General features: G+C 46.0%; 1 protein-coding gene across 1 annotated transcript in view; it reads right to left on the bottom strand.

Annotated features, from left to right (window-relative positions):
* Nucleotides 1-17,994, bottom strand: part of LOC111841066 (SH3-containing GRB2-like protein 3-interacting protein 1) — a 48,743-nt gene that overhangs the window by 24,780 nt on the left and 5,969 nt on the right. The window contains exons 2-6 of the mRNA XM_023806565.2: nt 3,313-3,376; nt 2,760-2,784; nt 2,477-2,539; nt 2,320-2,377; nt 1,360-1,538 (exon numbers count right to left, since the gene is read on the bottom strand). Coding sequence (XP_023662333.1) covers nt 1,360-1,538; nt 2,320-2,377; nt 2,477-2,539; nt 2,760-2,784; nt 3,313-3,376 — 389 coding nt within the window. The remainder of the gene's footprint in view (nt 1-1,359; nt 1,539-2,319; nt 2,378-2,476; nt 2,540-2,759; nt 2,785-3,312; nt 3,377-17,994) is intronic.

Genomic DNA, 17,994 nt, shown 5'->3' with positions numbered 1-17,994 from the left:
GCACTCCAGTCCTTGGCCATCATCCCCCCCAGGGCCCCCCCCCCCCCCCCCGTGCCCAGCCTTGCCTTGAAAAGAAATGCCTCCTGACTAGGACTTGATTTGAGATTTAATGGTTTGTTAGTTACATGCACCTCCTGACAACAGAGAGCTTGGCAGCGGCAAAGGAGACTCTCGCTGAGATACTTAGAAGGTTCTGAAGGACTCGGAACTGGGAGTTCCTGTGCGCAGAGACTGGGAGAAGGAGCTTATGAAAGCTACCCTGGTCCTGACAGACTGAGAAGGAAGGATAGCAGTTAAGGCACAAGATATGGAAGGGCTGAGGATTATGGGGGGGGGGATTTCTGTCTGCCACCCCGTGTTAGTGAGCCACATTATTGTTTGAACGGTATTGTGTGCGGGTTTCTTTCAACAAAAGCATCTGCCATGAATATAAACATATAAACATAGAGAACCCTAATTTCTATATTTGCTGGGGGGAGGGGCTCCCCAGCAGCCACATTTCAGGGACAGCTGTCATCATTTAGAACGATTTGTTCCAGCAGCTAAATTTGCATATATTAGCATGTTCTCTTTTGATTTGTCCACTACTATCCAGGACCCCCTGGTCCTTGCCTGATTGGCCGCGATTCCTTCCCCCCCATCAGTCCATGCGTCAGAGGTAGCCCCGCCCATTGCACATCCGCCTCTGAAAAGGGAAACCTCCCAATTAACCTCATCACTGCTGCCAAGTCCACACGTCACGTGGTTCCATTACATGTCTCAAGATATGTCCCCCCCCCCCCCTTCTAAGGAGCTGTATGAGTCAAGGCCAGAATTCATTCTCAGCAGCGACAGTCCAGGACAAAAAACGTCCTTCAGGCTGATGCAAAAGCTCTCCTTTACAAGCGAAGACAGTGACGTTGGAGAAGAGGGCCGTTCCCTCTCGAATGTGGGACCCAAAGCCAGCCGTTGGCTGGTAATACTCTCCCAGATTGGCAGGGATGTGCAGGGTTTCCATTTCATGCCATTTTTATGGAAAATTTAGAGCTGACACTCTGGAATGGGAAACATTGAACTTGTGTCCTGTGATATTCAGTCATTTTAGAAGAGGTGACGTGCTGATACTAGAGACCTTTGCAAAAATAATTTTCTGGAAAACTTCTTGTTTGGACCACTCCAGGCTTCAACTGGTGAATATTTTCCTGAGGTTAAATATTTTGCCAATTCCAATCACTGTATAGCCCCAACATCCAAAACACACAGACCTTTACACGACATTTAAACGGCTGAGTCACACCGCGTTTAAAAACCAAAACAACAAAAGACACGAAGCAAGGTGGCTAAAGGCCAAAGGGGAGATGGAGATGGATGAAAACTCACCAGTGGAGAAGGTGACAGGGCGATGTTTCCAATGGAGGCCTTCAGCTCGTCCACGGAGGGAACGGAACAGTTGGCGCTGCCCTCAGGTAACGGCTTGATCTTGATCTTGAACTTTTTACGATGGTCCTCCTCTTCCTCGGACTCACTAGACGAGTAAAAGTGCTTGGCTTTGGGAGCGGGTGAGTTTTGGTTAAGGAAAACACAATCAAAGTATGCAGGGCTTCTGTCAGCTTACGTTATATCTGGGGGGCTCACGTTAGTCTTCCTCCCCTAACCTGAGACCAGGCATTACATAAGAAGAGGCACCTTCAGCATGTGCAAAGTGAAAGCATGCTCAGATACGTCACCTCCTATGAACTTTGTCTTTAGCCCTCACTCTTCATCCACAATCCATCTTTCAATAGCTTATCTAGTAAAGGGTTAGTGGTCTTGAAGTCCACCCAAGTCAGCATATGGCAACAAAGTACCATTCTTTCTGGTAAATCCCTGGACCTTTACATATTTTTTCAGGCTCCAGAACAGAAGCATCTGAATCCCAGAGTGTCTTCCTAATGTTACAGCTGACTGGATATAGCTTATTTGCTATAACAGCAGGACAGAACTGCTGTGATCTCTCAAATAACAGGTCTGCCTCTACTCGCAGGCTCCAGGGTCCTCCTGAATCAAAAGTTAAAAACAGATTTACAAATGATGTAGGCAAAATGAAACTATGAAATATTCTTCCAGAATAACCATGAAAATCTGCAGTTTGATATCAGGTGGGTCATTAATTGCATTACTGAAGTAATGCATTGGATAGCAAACAACCTTTTCTGTTGTCATGCACCTATATCCAGCCTTAGGGCAAATGCAGCTGGAAACTGCACAGTTTGAACTGTGTTTTCATGGAGATGCACAGTTCTAAAGAGAGCTTCCAAAGATCACGGTGAAAATCAATGTTCCCAGACACTTTAAGGATATCTCCATCTTCATCTTCTGGCCTAATGCTGTAGCCTTCATCGTCCACCTCCGGAGAGTTCTGGAATAGCGTAAAGTGCATTTTTGGGGGAGTTTCCCAACATCAGCACCATGATCCATAATGGCCGGTTTAGCAGAGAGAGCTTATTTCGGTTCTTACATATCGTTCCCAGTCGATATCCCCGTGGAACCCGTTTGGGGCACCGTTAGCTCTTTTCTGCGACTGCGAAAGAAATTTATATGAACATCATTAAAATGAACTTGAAAACATTTACTTGTTAGCATGCAAATCATTCACAGAAGGCACCATTGTTTCCCATCCCATTGTTGGCCATTTTTCATTCCCTTGCTTTGACGTGTCTCATCCCTTTATTCCATGCAATACAAACACTCCTCCTGACGTGTTCACTGACATGCCCATCAATGGATCTTGTGACACTTACACCTCCATCTTTGTCCGGTGACCCCCTGAAAGACACAGAGAAAGATCGCTGAAGGGCAGCTCTCGGGGTGGGGGGGGGGGAACGAAGACGTCAGCAGTTAAGAGCTTTTTTTTAAGATGCAAGCACTAATCGCAGCTAATTGTCAGAAGAGCTCCGACAGACACCTGTATCTGGAGGCCACTGCATAACAGACACTGACGCAGGCCCGTTACCGTGGCGACCAGTTAGCGCCCACCTTCAGTGAACAGACGGATCTTTATTACGGAATAAACGCCCGTCGACTCTGATAGATTTCATGCAAAAATTTAACCAAATCGATGTCATCTTTAGTCTGAAGAGGTGCAATAATGATAAAACCAAATCTACACAAATAAACCATGAGGAGTATTGCAATGTTGTAAGACATTTACTTTGTTATTGACTTTTTGTGAGAACCTTCTACTGCACTCCATGCATTACTTTTCATGCCTTAGCAGTAGCTGTGTAATCTAACCAAATGCCAGTTTCGTACAGAATGGACGTCACGCTTGGCCCCTCCCACCCGAAAACTTACGTGGAGTCAGTGTCCCTCTCTTTCTTCCGTATCCCGAAGGCCTTCCTGGTTCTCTTTTTCAGTCCTGAGGGAGAAAGAACACAGACGTTTATCATGATGAACAAAGTCAGAGCGGGAAGGACGACAGAGACACGAACAGGAAATACAGGGGTCACCCTTTGTCAGACGCTAGGAGAGAACGGCCGTGAATTAAACATGTAAAATCTGTAATATTCCATGTATTCTTCAGTTGCGGACAGAGCAGTAAATATTTATTTTGTATGTTTTTACTAAATGGTTCTATCAATGGGGGGGTAGAGCGGCGGTGCGGCGGTCAGCACTGTCGCCTCATGCCTCCGGGACCCGGGTTTGAATCTCCACCAGCGTTCCATGTGTGTGGAGTTTGCATGTTCTCCCCATATCATTACAGGCCCCCTCTGGGTATTCTGCCCCCCCCCCCCCCGACGGTCCAAAAACACACTGATGCTAATTGGCATTACCAAATTACCCATAGGTGTGAGTGAGGGTGTCCTGCAATGGGCTGGTACCCCATCCAGGGTTATTCCCTGTCCAAACCCCCCCCCGGCCCTGAACAGAAAATTTAAAACTTCAAAATAAATATTTGCCTTCTCTAATCCCCTGCACAATTAATCACTTCATGACTCATTATTTGATGTGTGCTTCAAAAAAATACATCTTTGAAAAATCTACTTGTATATTCTGATGACTTTCATCCATTTCCATTCATTCATCTTTAAACTGCTTGCTGATCAGGGTTTGGGGGTGATGAAGTCTGTCCCAAGTGAGGGTACATCCTATCGCAAGGCACACAAACTATGGCCAATTCATAGGTGCCAATTTACCCAATGGTATGCCTTTGGACCAGAGGAGGAGACCCTCCGACAGGGGGAGAGCATGCAGTGCTGCACACGCAGCAGAGGAGGAAACCTGAAATTCCAGGCCTGAAGGCATGACCCGACACTACTACCCACTAAGTCACCATGCCAGGTGGACAAAACGTGTCTTATAATCATGTTCTCACCATCGGTTCAAACTATAAAAGGCAAAAATGTGACACGGTGGACCTGTTATCTACGTCCACTTACAGGGGAAATTCATTTGAATCAGATTAATTTGATTTAATTAAAATAGACTTCTGGAGATGCGAGAAATCTGATCAGGTAGCTGGCTGATAACCAGACAAGATCTATTTTCTGCTAAAGTAATTCTGCCTGAAACAGCCACAGCTGAGTCACCTCCCCAGTTTCATTCCCCCCCTCCCCCCATTACCTACATCACAACATGGTTCCTGTTGTTGCTACAGGTCTCATACTCTACAGTTACACATTGGGGTGATTTAACACCAGTCCATTCTTGCATCTCCAGGCTCTATGGACGGGGCTTAAGTGCTTCCCCAGCAGAACACGGGGATGGCAGTGGATATGACCTATAGATACAACGGAGGGGGGAAGGTCTGCTTATACCATCCCTGGATCCTTGCTTATAAATACATAACGATAAATGTGGCTCTGGGTCCCCTGTGACCCACATCAGGGAAAATGATTAGAAGATGGAAGGATGGCGTGATGGATGGATGGATGGATGATCATATATCATGTAATAAGGGAATGGAAATTGTGCAATGGATAAGTACAGGAATTCATCTTGGGCCTTCAAACACTCAGCACTGAAACATAGTGTAAAAAAAAAAAAAAGTCATGTGACTCAGGATGACGGTATTCTGTGGGGAGCCATAGGACGCAGGGCCGAGGGCGACAGTGGAGGCTGATAGGGCCGAGCTTTTAAGCTGTAGCACAACCCCCCCCCACCCCCACGACGGTGCACTGATGCGCGACACAGACACTTCCCATAATCCCCCTGATCCAGCATGCCAGTCAGAGTCAGTGTGCGCAGAAAAGACGAAAGAGGAGCAGAGACGGTGGGAGGACATGATGCGCTGAGTGAAAGGAGCAGTTACAAGCTTCAGACGACTGAAATTATCGTCGCACGCATGACGTTCAATGGCTTTCATAGGCTCTGGATTTCAGTAACTGAAATATTACACTGCTTTTGGACAGCTTGCAAAGACAAAAGTGTACTTTCAGTGTTTATTAAGAGGGGCATCTCGCAGCATTGGCAAATATTTCAGAAAGAAATACATTTGTTGGTTTGGGGCCTTTCTCACTCCTGTAATAAGAACAAACCTATTAAAATTATTTTTATTTATAGGCTTACCTAAGCCCTGGCCGCTCATCCATTCATTTTTCAAGCACTTATCTTTTTTTTTTTTTTTTTTTCTCCCTCCTCCACCCCCCCTCTGCGGAGGGCTACTTTATTTGTATTTTTTTTTTTTTATTTTTTTTATAAATTTAATTTTTTTTTTATTATTATTATTATTTTTTTTTTTTTTATTTGGTTCCTCAAAAGAAGGAGAGGGAGGGGGGGAGGGAACAAAGGAGAAGAAGAGAGAGAGAGGGATAGAGAGGAAAAGAAAAAAGAAAGAAAAAAGGAGAGAAAAGGAAAAAAAAAACAAAACAGATAATCTGCTTCCATGTCTGCTGAAAAGAGAAAGACAACATACAACACCTGTACTAACCACAACAACCATCAAACGTTAAATGTTATTGAACAGTACACACAACCCGCATTACAACACATGCCCAGAAGCAACAGCCGGTCAAGACAGTGTGTGTCCGTGAGCAGGTGTCTGTGAGCACCTGTGTGCACACCTGTGTGTGTCAGCGCGCTGGTGTTCCTAAGGTTTCTCCATGTAACTGTCTAGTAGTGTGTGTGGGGAGCCACAGCCCCGCCCACCCAGGACATGAAGCCGACATGGAGGAGACCCGGGCCCCAGACACCCAGAGGCCCCTCAGGGCACGGGAACACCAGGAGGACCACCGCAGGGACGATTGCAGCCCCCACCCAGAAAAAGGCAGAGGAGCGCTCCGGAGGGGGGCCATCCGGCAGCCACATCGCAGGAGCCCCAGGGGGCCGTGGCGGCGAGCACGCAGGCCCCGCCGGCAGCCGGCCACACCAGGGCAGACCGGACCCCGGGCCCAGAGGACCAAGGGCCCCCCCACCCCCCAGCTGGGACCCGACAGAGCCGGAAGGACCAGGCCCCGACAGGCAACCGCCGAGAGTGAGTCAGCACACACCAGAGCATCCAGCCCCGGACATCGAGAACCACCAACGCATCGGCAGCCGGGGGCCCCATCCACCAAGCACTTATCAAGTGCAGGGCTGTATTGGGCTCAAGGAAGGGGAACACCCTGGATGGGGTGCCAGTCGATCACAGGGCACAAGGAAGGGAAACACCCTGGATGGGGTGCCAGTCGATCACAGGGCACAAGGAAGGGGAACACCCTGGATGGGGTGCCAGTCGATCACAGGGCACAAGGAAGGGGAACACCCTCTCTCCCTGCTTCCGACACAGCCGTACCTGGCATTCAATGTTTTTGATTGGCTGGGAGCTGGGAGGGAGCGAAAATGTGGACTGTCTGGGGGTCCTCGGGGACTGGGTTGGGAAAGGCTGATCTAGATGAAACCTGTGTGACATGAGGAGAGCACGGAACCTGCACACAGGATTTGGACCCCTAATACTAAAGATGTGGTGCTCTATACTAAAACACCATACCTCCCCTAGTTTGTTTTGAATGTTAATAATGGATAATTTGCCATAAAAAAGCAGTGATTTGTTTAGGTCTGAATCATGTTCATTCTGTCTCAGTCCCAGAGTAGACTGAAGCCATGCGATTGGCAGCAGGTCACTCCTGTCTGGTGAGAGATGGACGTGCTCCATCACTGGATCATTCCCAAGCTGTGTACCAGCCCCTCCCTTTACACGAGGTGCGTCTCGCTGGCCAAGCGAAGGCCACAGCATCTGCAGCCCACAGGACTCTATTTCCTTGTTTGAGGACTAAATTGAAACCCCCCCTCTGGCGAATGCTGTACAAATCTGACTTACCAAGGACGTACAAGCTCTACAGGGTGAAAAAACAAACCTAACAGATGCGAGTAAAAGGAGGCGAGGATGTGGCGGGCAGGGTGGGGGGGCGTGGGTGGTGGGGGGGGCAATCAATGCTTGATGTTTGGTGATGCAATGATTTCTCAGCGTGGTGGTAGTTCCACACCTCTGCTCTCCACCCTACGGGGAGTCTACGCTACCTCCTGTCTGTCTGTCTCGGATGTCTGTCAGCATGAATCCCAAGCACCTCTGGCTCCTGTGTCCTCCCTGACGCCAAGGTTACGTTTAACGCCTCATGCATTTCAAAGACCGGCCCTGAACTTCGCCGACTGGACTCCATCATGTAGACAGTCCCTTCAAGTAGATGGGCGACTGTCAACGCGAATGTATACTGTGTGCATTTCACATGAGCAGATTTATTTCGTTCATCATCCATCCATCTTCCAACTGCTTATGTTGGTCAGGATCGCAGGATTTTTAGAGACTCAGATAAAAAAAAGTAATAAAATAGGCTCCTGTCCTCCTTCAAAAATGTAATAAATAATAATGATGATGATGATGGATGATGGGGTTTTGCCAACCCCATCTTGGTCTCCATAAATGAAACGTAGGCGACCGCAAACTTAGCCGCAAACGACAGGCACCTGCAGGAGTGCCCATAGAGTCGGGGGTTAAGGGTCTCGCTCAAGGGTCGACAGATGTGACTATCCTGTCAAAGCTGGCCTTGAAGAGGCAACCTTCTGTTCACAGGGAGAGAGGCTTAACCCCCTCAGCCATATGATGCCCCATCTTAACCAAAATCCATGCAGTTCCAAAGAAAACAAGTGTTTGCTCTTCGATTCATATCATCCATATCATAGAACCATAGATGTGGTCAATTTAAATTTTGTGTTACTTAGATCCCATTGAAAATTTCATGCTGCAAAAAAATTGGTTCCCACGCCTAATTTAGGAGAACAAGATATGTAAGATTTACTGTGCAAATTCTAAATACAAAACTTTGGTCTGGGATCAATTGATTGATTGATTGATGAAGCCCTTTATTGCTGTTGCAATACACCTTGTCACATGGTCACAAGTACCAGCGAAATAATGGCTATCAACCCGACCATACATATACAACACACGTAGGGGGTAGACAGGTCAGGAAGACAGGGGATTGTAGGAAAACTCAGAGAAACAAGATTACGCGAGGATAGTGTAGGTGAATAAAAAAAAAAACAGCCCCCAGACTGTACTCCAGTAGGGAGGACAATATAGGAACAGAGAAAAAAAAAAACACCTCAGCAATAAGCACATAGTCACCATAGCTCACAACATCAAGTCGAGACTTGCAACAGGGGTGGGGAATGGGGAGGTGGAGGTAGTCCAGCATAGACAAACAGCCGTCCGTTCCTGCAGCCAGACGGCGCTGTACAAGGACCCGCTCGTTCACGCTGGGGGTATGAAGCGGCGAAGGCGTGGGATGGGGGTAGGGTGTCCTTGTGGTTGGGGGAGAGGAATGCAAGAGAGTCTCACTGCCTTGTTCTTCAGGGGGAGTTGTTGAGCTCAGCAGAGGCCTTGGCCAAGGCCCGTGCTGATTAGGGGGGAGCCAAAAGAGATAGAATAGGGTTGTTTGGGTTTTTGTGCGAGAAGCTGCAATTTCGCAGCTCCTCTAATGTCCACGCTGGTCCCCGTCGTTTAAATCCTGTGCAAAGCCTTTAGCTCCTCCGTGATGTTCTCCAGTCTGCGGTCCATAGTCACGGTGATGTAATCAAATCTGCGGTCATTTGACACTGTGATGTTATCCAGTTTGCGATCTATGGCCATAGTCTGAGCGCCAACAGCTCCGCCAAGACCATCAATCAATTTGGCCAGCCTAGAGGGGTTTTGAGCGGCTGTCACCGTTTTCTTCAATTTCCGATAAACCAGGGCGATGCCTAATCCAATCAGCATAAGACCCGTTATCAAGGTTCCGAATAGGTAGATATCTTCGATGTCCTCCACGGAAAGAGCTGCCAGACACACGACCCTCCACTTCTCCCATCCATCCATCGTGTAGCCGGCTGCGTACGTTCCTGCAGGACAGTCAGGTTCCCCCGAACCTGCGCTCCTCTGCGAGAAGATGGTGTCAATTGCGTTGAGAGACCAGTTGATCAAATCCATAATTTCCTTAGTTTTGAAGAGCAGGGCTGAGAGGGTCTCCCGAGTATAGACAGTTAGACAGTAGACTAGACGAGACGAGAGAAGCAAAGCAGGGAAGATAAGGGGAGGGAGAGGGAGAGAAGTGCGTCCGCCTCCGCTGAGAGTGCAAAGTGAAAATTTGACCTCTAAATTATACTAAATAACATTAAATTTGACCCTAACAGAAAGGAAAGCTGCTGTAGATTTGCAAAAAAATATTTGTTATTGCGCCACATCTACGGGATGCCAGGTGAATCCCTCCTTTATTGTTCACTTTTGAGCAAATTCGATAATTTGGTAGCCGCGCTAAATAATCCCACCCCAGTTTTTCAGTTGCAAAACTGCATAATTTCTATATCTGCATCATTCTACAGGTTTTGCGCCGTCAGCAGATGCAACTATATTTTTGCTAACATACCCAGACATCAGTAGGCCAGGCTGGAAACACCACTTCCCTATCAATCTGTCCTGACATAAACCCTCTTATTAAAGCTTCGGTCTTGTAGGCCAGAGGCAAATCAATACCTGCCTTTATCGCCATTGATTTCAGCTTAATAATGAGCAGCTTTGCAGAAGACTTGTGAAAATTTCATAAAATGCCAGCATGTAATTTATGATTGCATGAAATAATTTTTCGCTTAAAAACTCAATGCATCCTCAGGCTGCAAAGGGATGGAAAATTTCCGGAAACTTTCCCTTCCATGGGAAGTTAAGCTTGGGAATTTTTGGAAATATTCCAAGTTGGAAACTTTCCATGGGAATTAACAGGAATATATGGGAAATAAGTCCCGGAATTTTGCGACCCTGGCCACCCTCGTCATATAAAAGCCAAGAGGCCGACAGGCTCAGAGAATTTTGAAAAGCATGTTTTCTGGAACAAATGAATGGCACTTGCCGGCCAGGAGCTGTTGGCAAGTGCACTCTGAGTTTATCTGATGAATTTGATGGTCAGAGGGGTGACATGATCAAGCACATCACGCAATCAGATGGTCAGTGATACAGAATATGGCACCTGACAGCGGAGATTGGGAAAACGCTCACTTTGTTTCTAGTGATTAATACTAACAATCAGTTAAGCCAGAGATAGAGATCACTGGAGGGGAGGAGGGATTTCGCTCTGTCTCATTACGCTTTAGTCCTCTGTTCTTTCCGAAGGGTTTAATTTCAGTTTACTCTCTGTGTCCCCATTTCTCACTGGTAATGACCTCAGTCTGAGCCATATAGGACAGAAAACCCCGACCTGTCTTCTGTTGCTATAAAGTTTGTCTGACTCACACACAAAAATGCACAGGAATGAAGTTTTCACGCACAAAAACACTTTTTACACTTTCGCATAAATTCTAAGCTGTAACCAACATAACTCAAAAAATAGGGATTTCAATCCATCATCCATCCTTGAGCCAGAGTAGAGTGTCACGGGGACCCTGGAACCTAAGCCAGGCAACATGGACCAAAAAACAATGGCACAAAAAAGAATATACACCTGAAAGCAAGAAATACAACTGCAGCATTCTAAAGACACGTTAAAGATGACGGCGACAATTACTGATTACGTATAGTCAAGTGACTTAGGTTCTACCACTATGACAACATAAACAGGCCCACACACAGGCAGTGTTATGCAGAGACCGGGGGGGGGGGGCGGGGTGCTGGTCTAAGTTTCAAGTTCACATACAAAATCATGCACTAAAAACCGCTGTGCAATAAAACGCCTTTCAGGGTCCCCCTTCGCAGAGGTGGCCAGTTCAGGTCCAGAAAATTAAAATCCGCACCAAGATTTAGTTTCAACCAACCAGTAGATTATAAAGCAAGGGTGGGCAACCCTGATCCAGGAGTGCCGGTGTCCAGCAGGTTTTCTATCCTACCTGATGAATTACTTACTACGCGCCTGAGATCAGATGTGCTTCTTCAGAGATGAGGTAGGACGGAAAACCTGCTGTGAACAAGCACTCCAGGATGAGGGTCTCCCGCCCCTGGTCACAGTCACAGTCACACAGTACTCAGTTGCTTGGTTGAAACAAAATCTTGGTCTGGATTTTTACTTTCTGGACCTGAACCATCCATCTCTGTCCTATTAAGGGGAGGGGGGGTCCCCTTGGTAAATTCTGAATGATCCTCAGTGATTGTGCTAAAATTTGCTGCATTTGCTGGGGGCGTGTTCATCTGTGCTGGGAAAGGGGGCACAGAGAACCTAAAAAGCTGGGCATGCAAAAGCGGACTGGTGATCAGGAGTCAGATATAACTGGCTTACAGCATACGGTCGCTCCCTATACATCAGGAGTCAGATATAACTGGCTTACAGCATACGGTCGCTCCCTATACATCAGGAGTCAGATATAACTGGCTTACAGCATACGGTCGCTCCCTATGCATCAGGAGTCAGATATAACTGGCTTACAGCATACGGTCGCTCCCTATGCATCAGGAGTCAGATATAACTGGCTTACAGCATACGGTCGCTCCCTATACATCAGGAGTCAGATATAACTGGCTTACAGCATACGGTCGCTCCCTATACATCAGGAGTCAGATATAACTGGCTTACAGCATACGGTCGCTCCCTATGCATCAGGAGTCAGATATAACTGGCTTACAGCATACGGTCGCTCCCTATACATCAGGAGTCAGATATAACTGGCTTACAGCATACGGTCGCTCCCTATACATCAGGAGTCAGATATAACTGGCTTACAGCATACGGTCGCTCCCTATACATCAGGAGTCAGATATAACTGGCTTACAGCATACGGTCGCTCCCTATACATCAGGAGTCAGATATAACTGGCTTACAGCATACGGTCGCTCCCTATACATCAGGAGTCAGATATAACTGGCTTACAGCATACGGTCGCTCCCTATGCATCAGGAGTCAGATATAACTGGCTTACAGCATACGGTCGCTCCCTATGCATCAGGAGTCAGATATAACTGGCTTACAGCATACGGTCGCTCCCTATGCATCAGGAGTCAGATATAACTGGCTTACAGCATACGGTCGCTCCCTATACATCAGGAGTCAGATATAACTGGCTTACAGCATACGGTCGCTCCCTATGCATCAGGAGTCAGATATAACTGGCTTACAGCATACGGTCGCTCCCTATGCATCAGGAGTCAGATATAACTGGCTTACAGCATACGGTCGCTCCCTATGCATCAGGAGTCAGATATAACTGGCTTACAGCATACGGTCGCTCCCTATGCATCAGGAGTCAGATATAACTGGCTTACAGCATACGGTCGCTCCCTATGCATCAGGAGTCAGATATAACTGGCTTACAGCATACGGTCGCTCCCTATGCATCAGGAGTCAGATATAACTGGCTTACAGCATACGGTCGCTCCCTATGCATCAGGAGTCAGATATAACTGGCTTACAGCATACGGTCGCTCCCTATGCATCAGGAGTCAGATATAACTGGCTTACAGCATACGGTCGCTCCCTATACATCAGGAGTCAGATATAACTGGCTTACAGCATACGGTCGCTCCCTATGCATCAGGAGTCAGATATAACTGGCTTACAGCATACGGTCGCTCCCTATGCATCAGGAGTCAGATATAACTGGCTTACAGCATACGGTCGCTCCCTATACATCAGGAGTCAGATATAACTGGCTTACAGCATACGGTCGCTCCCTATACATCAGGAGTCAGATATAACTGGCTTACAGCATACGGTCGCTCCCTATACATCAGGAGTCAGATATAACTGGCTTACAGCATACGGTCGCTCCCTATGCATCAGGAGTCAGATATAACTGGCTTACAGCATACGGTCGCTCCCTATGCATCAGGAGTCAGATATAACTGGCTTACAGCATACGGTCGCTCCCTATGCATCAGGAGTCAGATATAACTGGCTTACAGCATACGGTCGCTCCCTATGCATCAGGAGTCAGATATAACTGGCTTACAGCATACGGTCGCTCCCTATACATCAGGAGTCAGATATAACTGGCTTACAGCATACGGTCGCTCCCTATACATCAGGAGTCAGATATAACTGGCTTACAGCATACGGTCGCTCCCTATGCATCAGGAGTCAGATATAACTGGCTTACAGCATACGGTCGCTCCCTATGCATCAGGAGTCAGATATAACTGGCTTACAGCATACGGTCGCTCCCTATGCATCAGGAGTCAGATATAACTGGCTTACAGCATACGGTCGCTCCCTATGCATCAGGAGTCAGATATAACTGGCTTACAGCATACGGTCGCTCCCTATGCATCAGGAGTCAGATATAACTGGCTTACAGCATACGGTCGCTCCCTATACATCAGGAGTCAGATATAACTGGCTTACAGCATACGGTCGCTCCCTATACATCAGGAGTCAGATATAACTGGCTTACAGCATACGGTCGCTCCCTATACATCAGGAGTCAGATTGAATCACATAGTCACTCCAAATACAAAACACCATCCCCCTAAATGCCCTCGACGGGGCCCGACGGTTAAGCTCCCACTCGTCTGTCTGAGAATGAAAAATGAAAAAAAAAAGGTTGTTTTTTTTCCCAGAGTGTTTATTCAGGAAAGTGGGCAGTGTGCGTACGAGGCGGCGCTGTGAGACCTGAAAGCCCACAGGCACTGGAATGATCAGCTTATTTAAACACTAAAACCAGTTCTGGACAGAAAATCTCCGGGAAAATTCTAATATTTTAAAACGGTCTGAAAAGCAAAAAGAGACACGTTCCCTTGACCAGTTTTTAGAGTTTCCCTAAAGACTAAGAACTGCCGCTCCCCAAGTGCCCCCTCCGCCGTTAGGTAGGAGACCTGTATGGTTTTTCTCGTATGTGATTTAAGCGAAGAGGAATACCTTACATTCAGTTTGGGGAAGCATTTCCACAGAGGAACCGGCCAAATGAGATCAACGTGAACATTAAGCAGATTACTCAAAACACCACATGACGTTTGCTCAAAAGCCACTTCCTGTGGATAAAAGATCAGTCCCACTGTTTCTAATAAATGCGAGATCTATGCTCGCTAAGACCACACAGAATATTACACATTGGATCATGTGAATGACCCCCCCCCCATAAAATTTTAACTTGGGAACTAAAGCTAAACCTTTCAGTCTAAAAAATGCTTTTATGATTTAAATATGCTTTGTTGAGTCTAGCCGCCACCACCACCCCCCCATTAAATGTAACAAAATCAGTTTAAAGTTTATGTTTATTGTTGCTCCTTTCGCATGAGATCTTGACTGAGGAGGAGAAACATGAACAAGGACTGGTCACCAAAAGGTTCACGCGAGATTCACCTTCTGCTGTAGGAAGATATGTAGCAGTCAATAGGGACGTCATTCAGCAAATGCAAGCGTGTCTGGTGACACGGCAACACCATCAACGTATCTGACACACTAACTGGGTGTAATAAGTTCTGTTTGGCTTTGGTTTATTTCAGGTAAATTTCGTATCCTATTATGTTTTATAAATATCGCAATATGAATCGCAAACATTTCAAACATCGCGGTGTGTGTTGTTTTTTGATATTGTGTGGCTCTAGTCGTGGGGATCCTGGAGCTAATTAGCATGAGGCACTAGGGGCACAGGAGCCAGGAAGCCCGTTCATGACGGGGCACCCAGATCCACACCATACGGGCAAGTAACAAATTCCACAATAAAGAAAAGAACAGGGGCGGGATTCGAACCCAAGCCCTGGAGGTGTGAAACCACCGCACCACTGGAGATCATTTAAATTAAAAAAGCCAGCGACTGACCCCCCAGTTTTACTTGCAAAATGGTAGAATCACATGCTCGCTCCTGCATGACGCCAGTAACGTTTTGCCTTCTGTGACAATTTAACGCATCATTTAAACAACTAACAGCTCACCTCATCCCTGCCCCAGAATGCATTGCAGCGAACATTAATCATGTCTGTGACTTTAAGAATGTTTCTGTGCAAAGCTGCCACCGTGAGCAGTCACTACTCTCTAATATATGGATACCCCCACTTTACCAACGTTTGTTTTACACCACGTCGTTTTTACGAAAGACCTACATTAGCGCCTGTTTTTGCTAACCGAAAGAAATTTTTGCTTTTACGAAAAAAGGAGAAAAGCAAAAATAGCGTTCAGCATGTGTTTATCAGGGAGCCAATTATTGATATAGGGCCTACAGTCATGCATTGCATAACGTTTTGACGGAGCGCATATACGCCGGTGGTTTCGTAAGATTATAATGGAGCAGAATTTTTTAGCCTTACTCATGTGTTTGTGGTGGTGCAGGTGTAAACAAACTTGTCAAATACAATTATGTACAGTACACAATACTTGATAATGATAAACAACTTCGTTACTGGTGTATGTAGCCTATTTACTATACTGGTCTTTTTAGTTGTTTGGGCTATAGCATTTAGCATAAGTGTATACTACGTTTGTGTAACTACACTCTACAATGTTCACACAACGACGAAAATGCCTGACGCATTTATCAGTATGTATCCCTGTCGTTAAGTGACATCACTGTATTAATTCTGACAAGTGAAACCACACTGTGCATACAATGTTTTTACTTTATATAGGCTGTGTATTTATCATTTCTTTCCTGCTTTTACTATATGTTAGTCTTATTTTAGGTTTTATGTGTTATTTGGTATGATTTGGTAGGATTTTTTTTGGGTCTGGGAATGCTGTAATTTTTTCCCCATATGAATTAATGGTAATTACTTCATTTTGCGCCATTTTCCCTTACGGAGGATCTCAGATGGACGCTGTACTTTCGGATAGTGGCGGAAACCCGTATCTCGGAAATCGGGCCCGCCGCGTCTGATGAGGAGTTCAGGTTGGGTTGTTAAGTGAGTAACAGCCTGTTCATACATTCACGTTCCTTTCTACTTGTGGAGCTGTGTGCAGGGGTCCGAAGAGGCTGAATTACATGCTACCCAGGCCAATCAAAGGGGTTGCTGCAGTTGTGCAGATTAATACAATGCCTTAATTATCTATTTCATAAACACTTCCGTATACGTCCCAGACATGGAATCAATGGCGGTTTTGAGTATTAAGCCACAGTGGAGACAAGCGACAGGCAGATGTAATGTAAGAACCAACAGACAAGCGCTCCCAGGGAACCATTTCCTGGCCATCAATCACCCAGAAAGCAGCTCTTAAAGTGCCCCGTGCGAGTTACCCCACTTACTTGCTACAGGTCTTTGTTTATCAAGCACCCAAGCATGAAAGAAAGGCAATGTGACAATTCTCATAAGCTCAGGAAATTATTATAAGGATAGCTATTAGAATTCTCAGAAAAGATCATTACGAGTGTGTCGTAATAATCAGTCATCACTTCTGAAAGACAGTATGGCATAATGCAACAGTAATGTCTTTTCATGGTACAAGGGGAAAATACACAAACACGCTTAATGTTTTTTCTTAATAATTCATTCAGCGCCCAATGGCCCATCTGCACTAGGCGTGTGGCTTCTTTCCAGTCTTCAGAGAGGGCGGCAGGCACCTCCTGTCACTAAGGCAAAAGGCAGCCAATCCGAGTGGCAGGATGTCCATTCCGGACAGCCAATCAGGGGGCACCTTACTGCCAAGGGAAGGCTTGCTCTGAGGTTTAAAATTGCTAGTGCTGATACAATGAAAATCCCAGACCCTTCTGTGAGAGGGGCTTATGGGGACTTTATACATGGTTACAGAGCATAAAAGTAAAACCGTAAAAATATAATAGTCATAATCACTTGATAAGAATCGCCAATGTAAGAATGTTTCTGGAAGGAAAAGAAAGTAAACGCCTGTTGTCAGCTGCTGTAAGCTTCGGCAAAGGAAAGGAAGGAATACAGGAAATGAATACTCGCATGGTGAGATTTCAGACATCAAATAATAGTTAAGCTGATTCTGTTAAATCATCTGAAGGTTTCCTACAGATTAATTTGAACAGAACAGAGCTTTTGTTTTCTGAACAATGTTTGTCTCTGCTGCCAAAATTTAGGATTTATGTGAACTTATCTGCCAGCTGTAATACATACATCAGTAAACCAGCAATGGGCAATCAAATAAGTAATGGAAGCAACAATAGTAACTGGCCATTTACTGAAAACTCAGCTTAGCTGCCCTTCTGCATACACTCTCAGAAAAATAGGGTACCAGTGGCCCATCTGCACTAGGCATGTGTACTTCTGTACCTTTTAAGGTACAGAAATGGACTCCCCAACATACAAACATTAATGTACCCCCAAACGTACAAAAATGTTTCTCATAGTCCATTTCTGCACCTTAAAAGGTACAATTACCTACAGCTAAGGGTACAAATGGCAGATCCTTGAGGGTACAGCACCAGTGACAAGCAAAGGTACAAATTGGTACAAACTCTTTTTTTCAGAGAGTGTATAGTTGGCTTCTTGCTGGCAAGGATGTTTGTAATGTGCTCTACTATCGTACAATAAAGGATTTGAGAAATTCTGGTGGATGTCCTGTTTGAAGGATGATTTTCTTCATTATTTTGAATGTTTAGCATCTTTTTTTCTCGCAAACCCCCCGTTTAGACTTTTGAGTTATCCAAAGATGACCCAGACTTTCCCGCCTCCATGGTCACCAGGTTCACGCAAGCGATAAACGGAAAGTGTAAAGA

This window comes from Paramormyrops kingsleyae, chromosome 21 (assembly GCF_048594095.1).
Source record: "Paramormyrops kingsleyae isolate MSU_618 chromosome 21, PKINGS_0.4, whole genome shotgun sequence".
Classification (NCBI taxonomy): Eukaryota; Metazoa; Chordata; class Actinopteri; order Osteoglossiformes; family Mormyridae; genus Paramormyrops; species Paramormyrops kingsleyae.
This window is presented reverse-complemented; position numbering and strand designations above follow the sequence as displayed.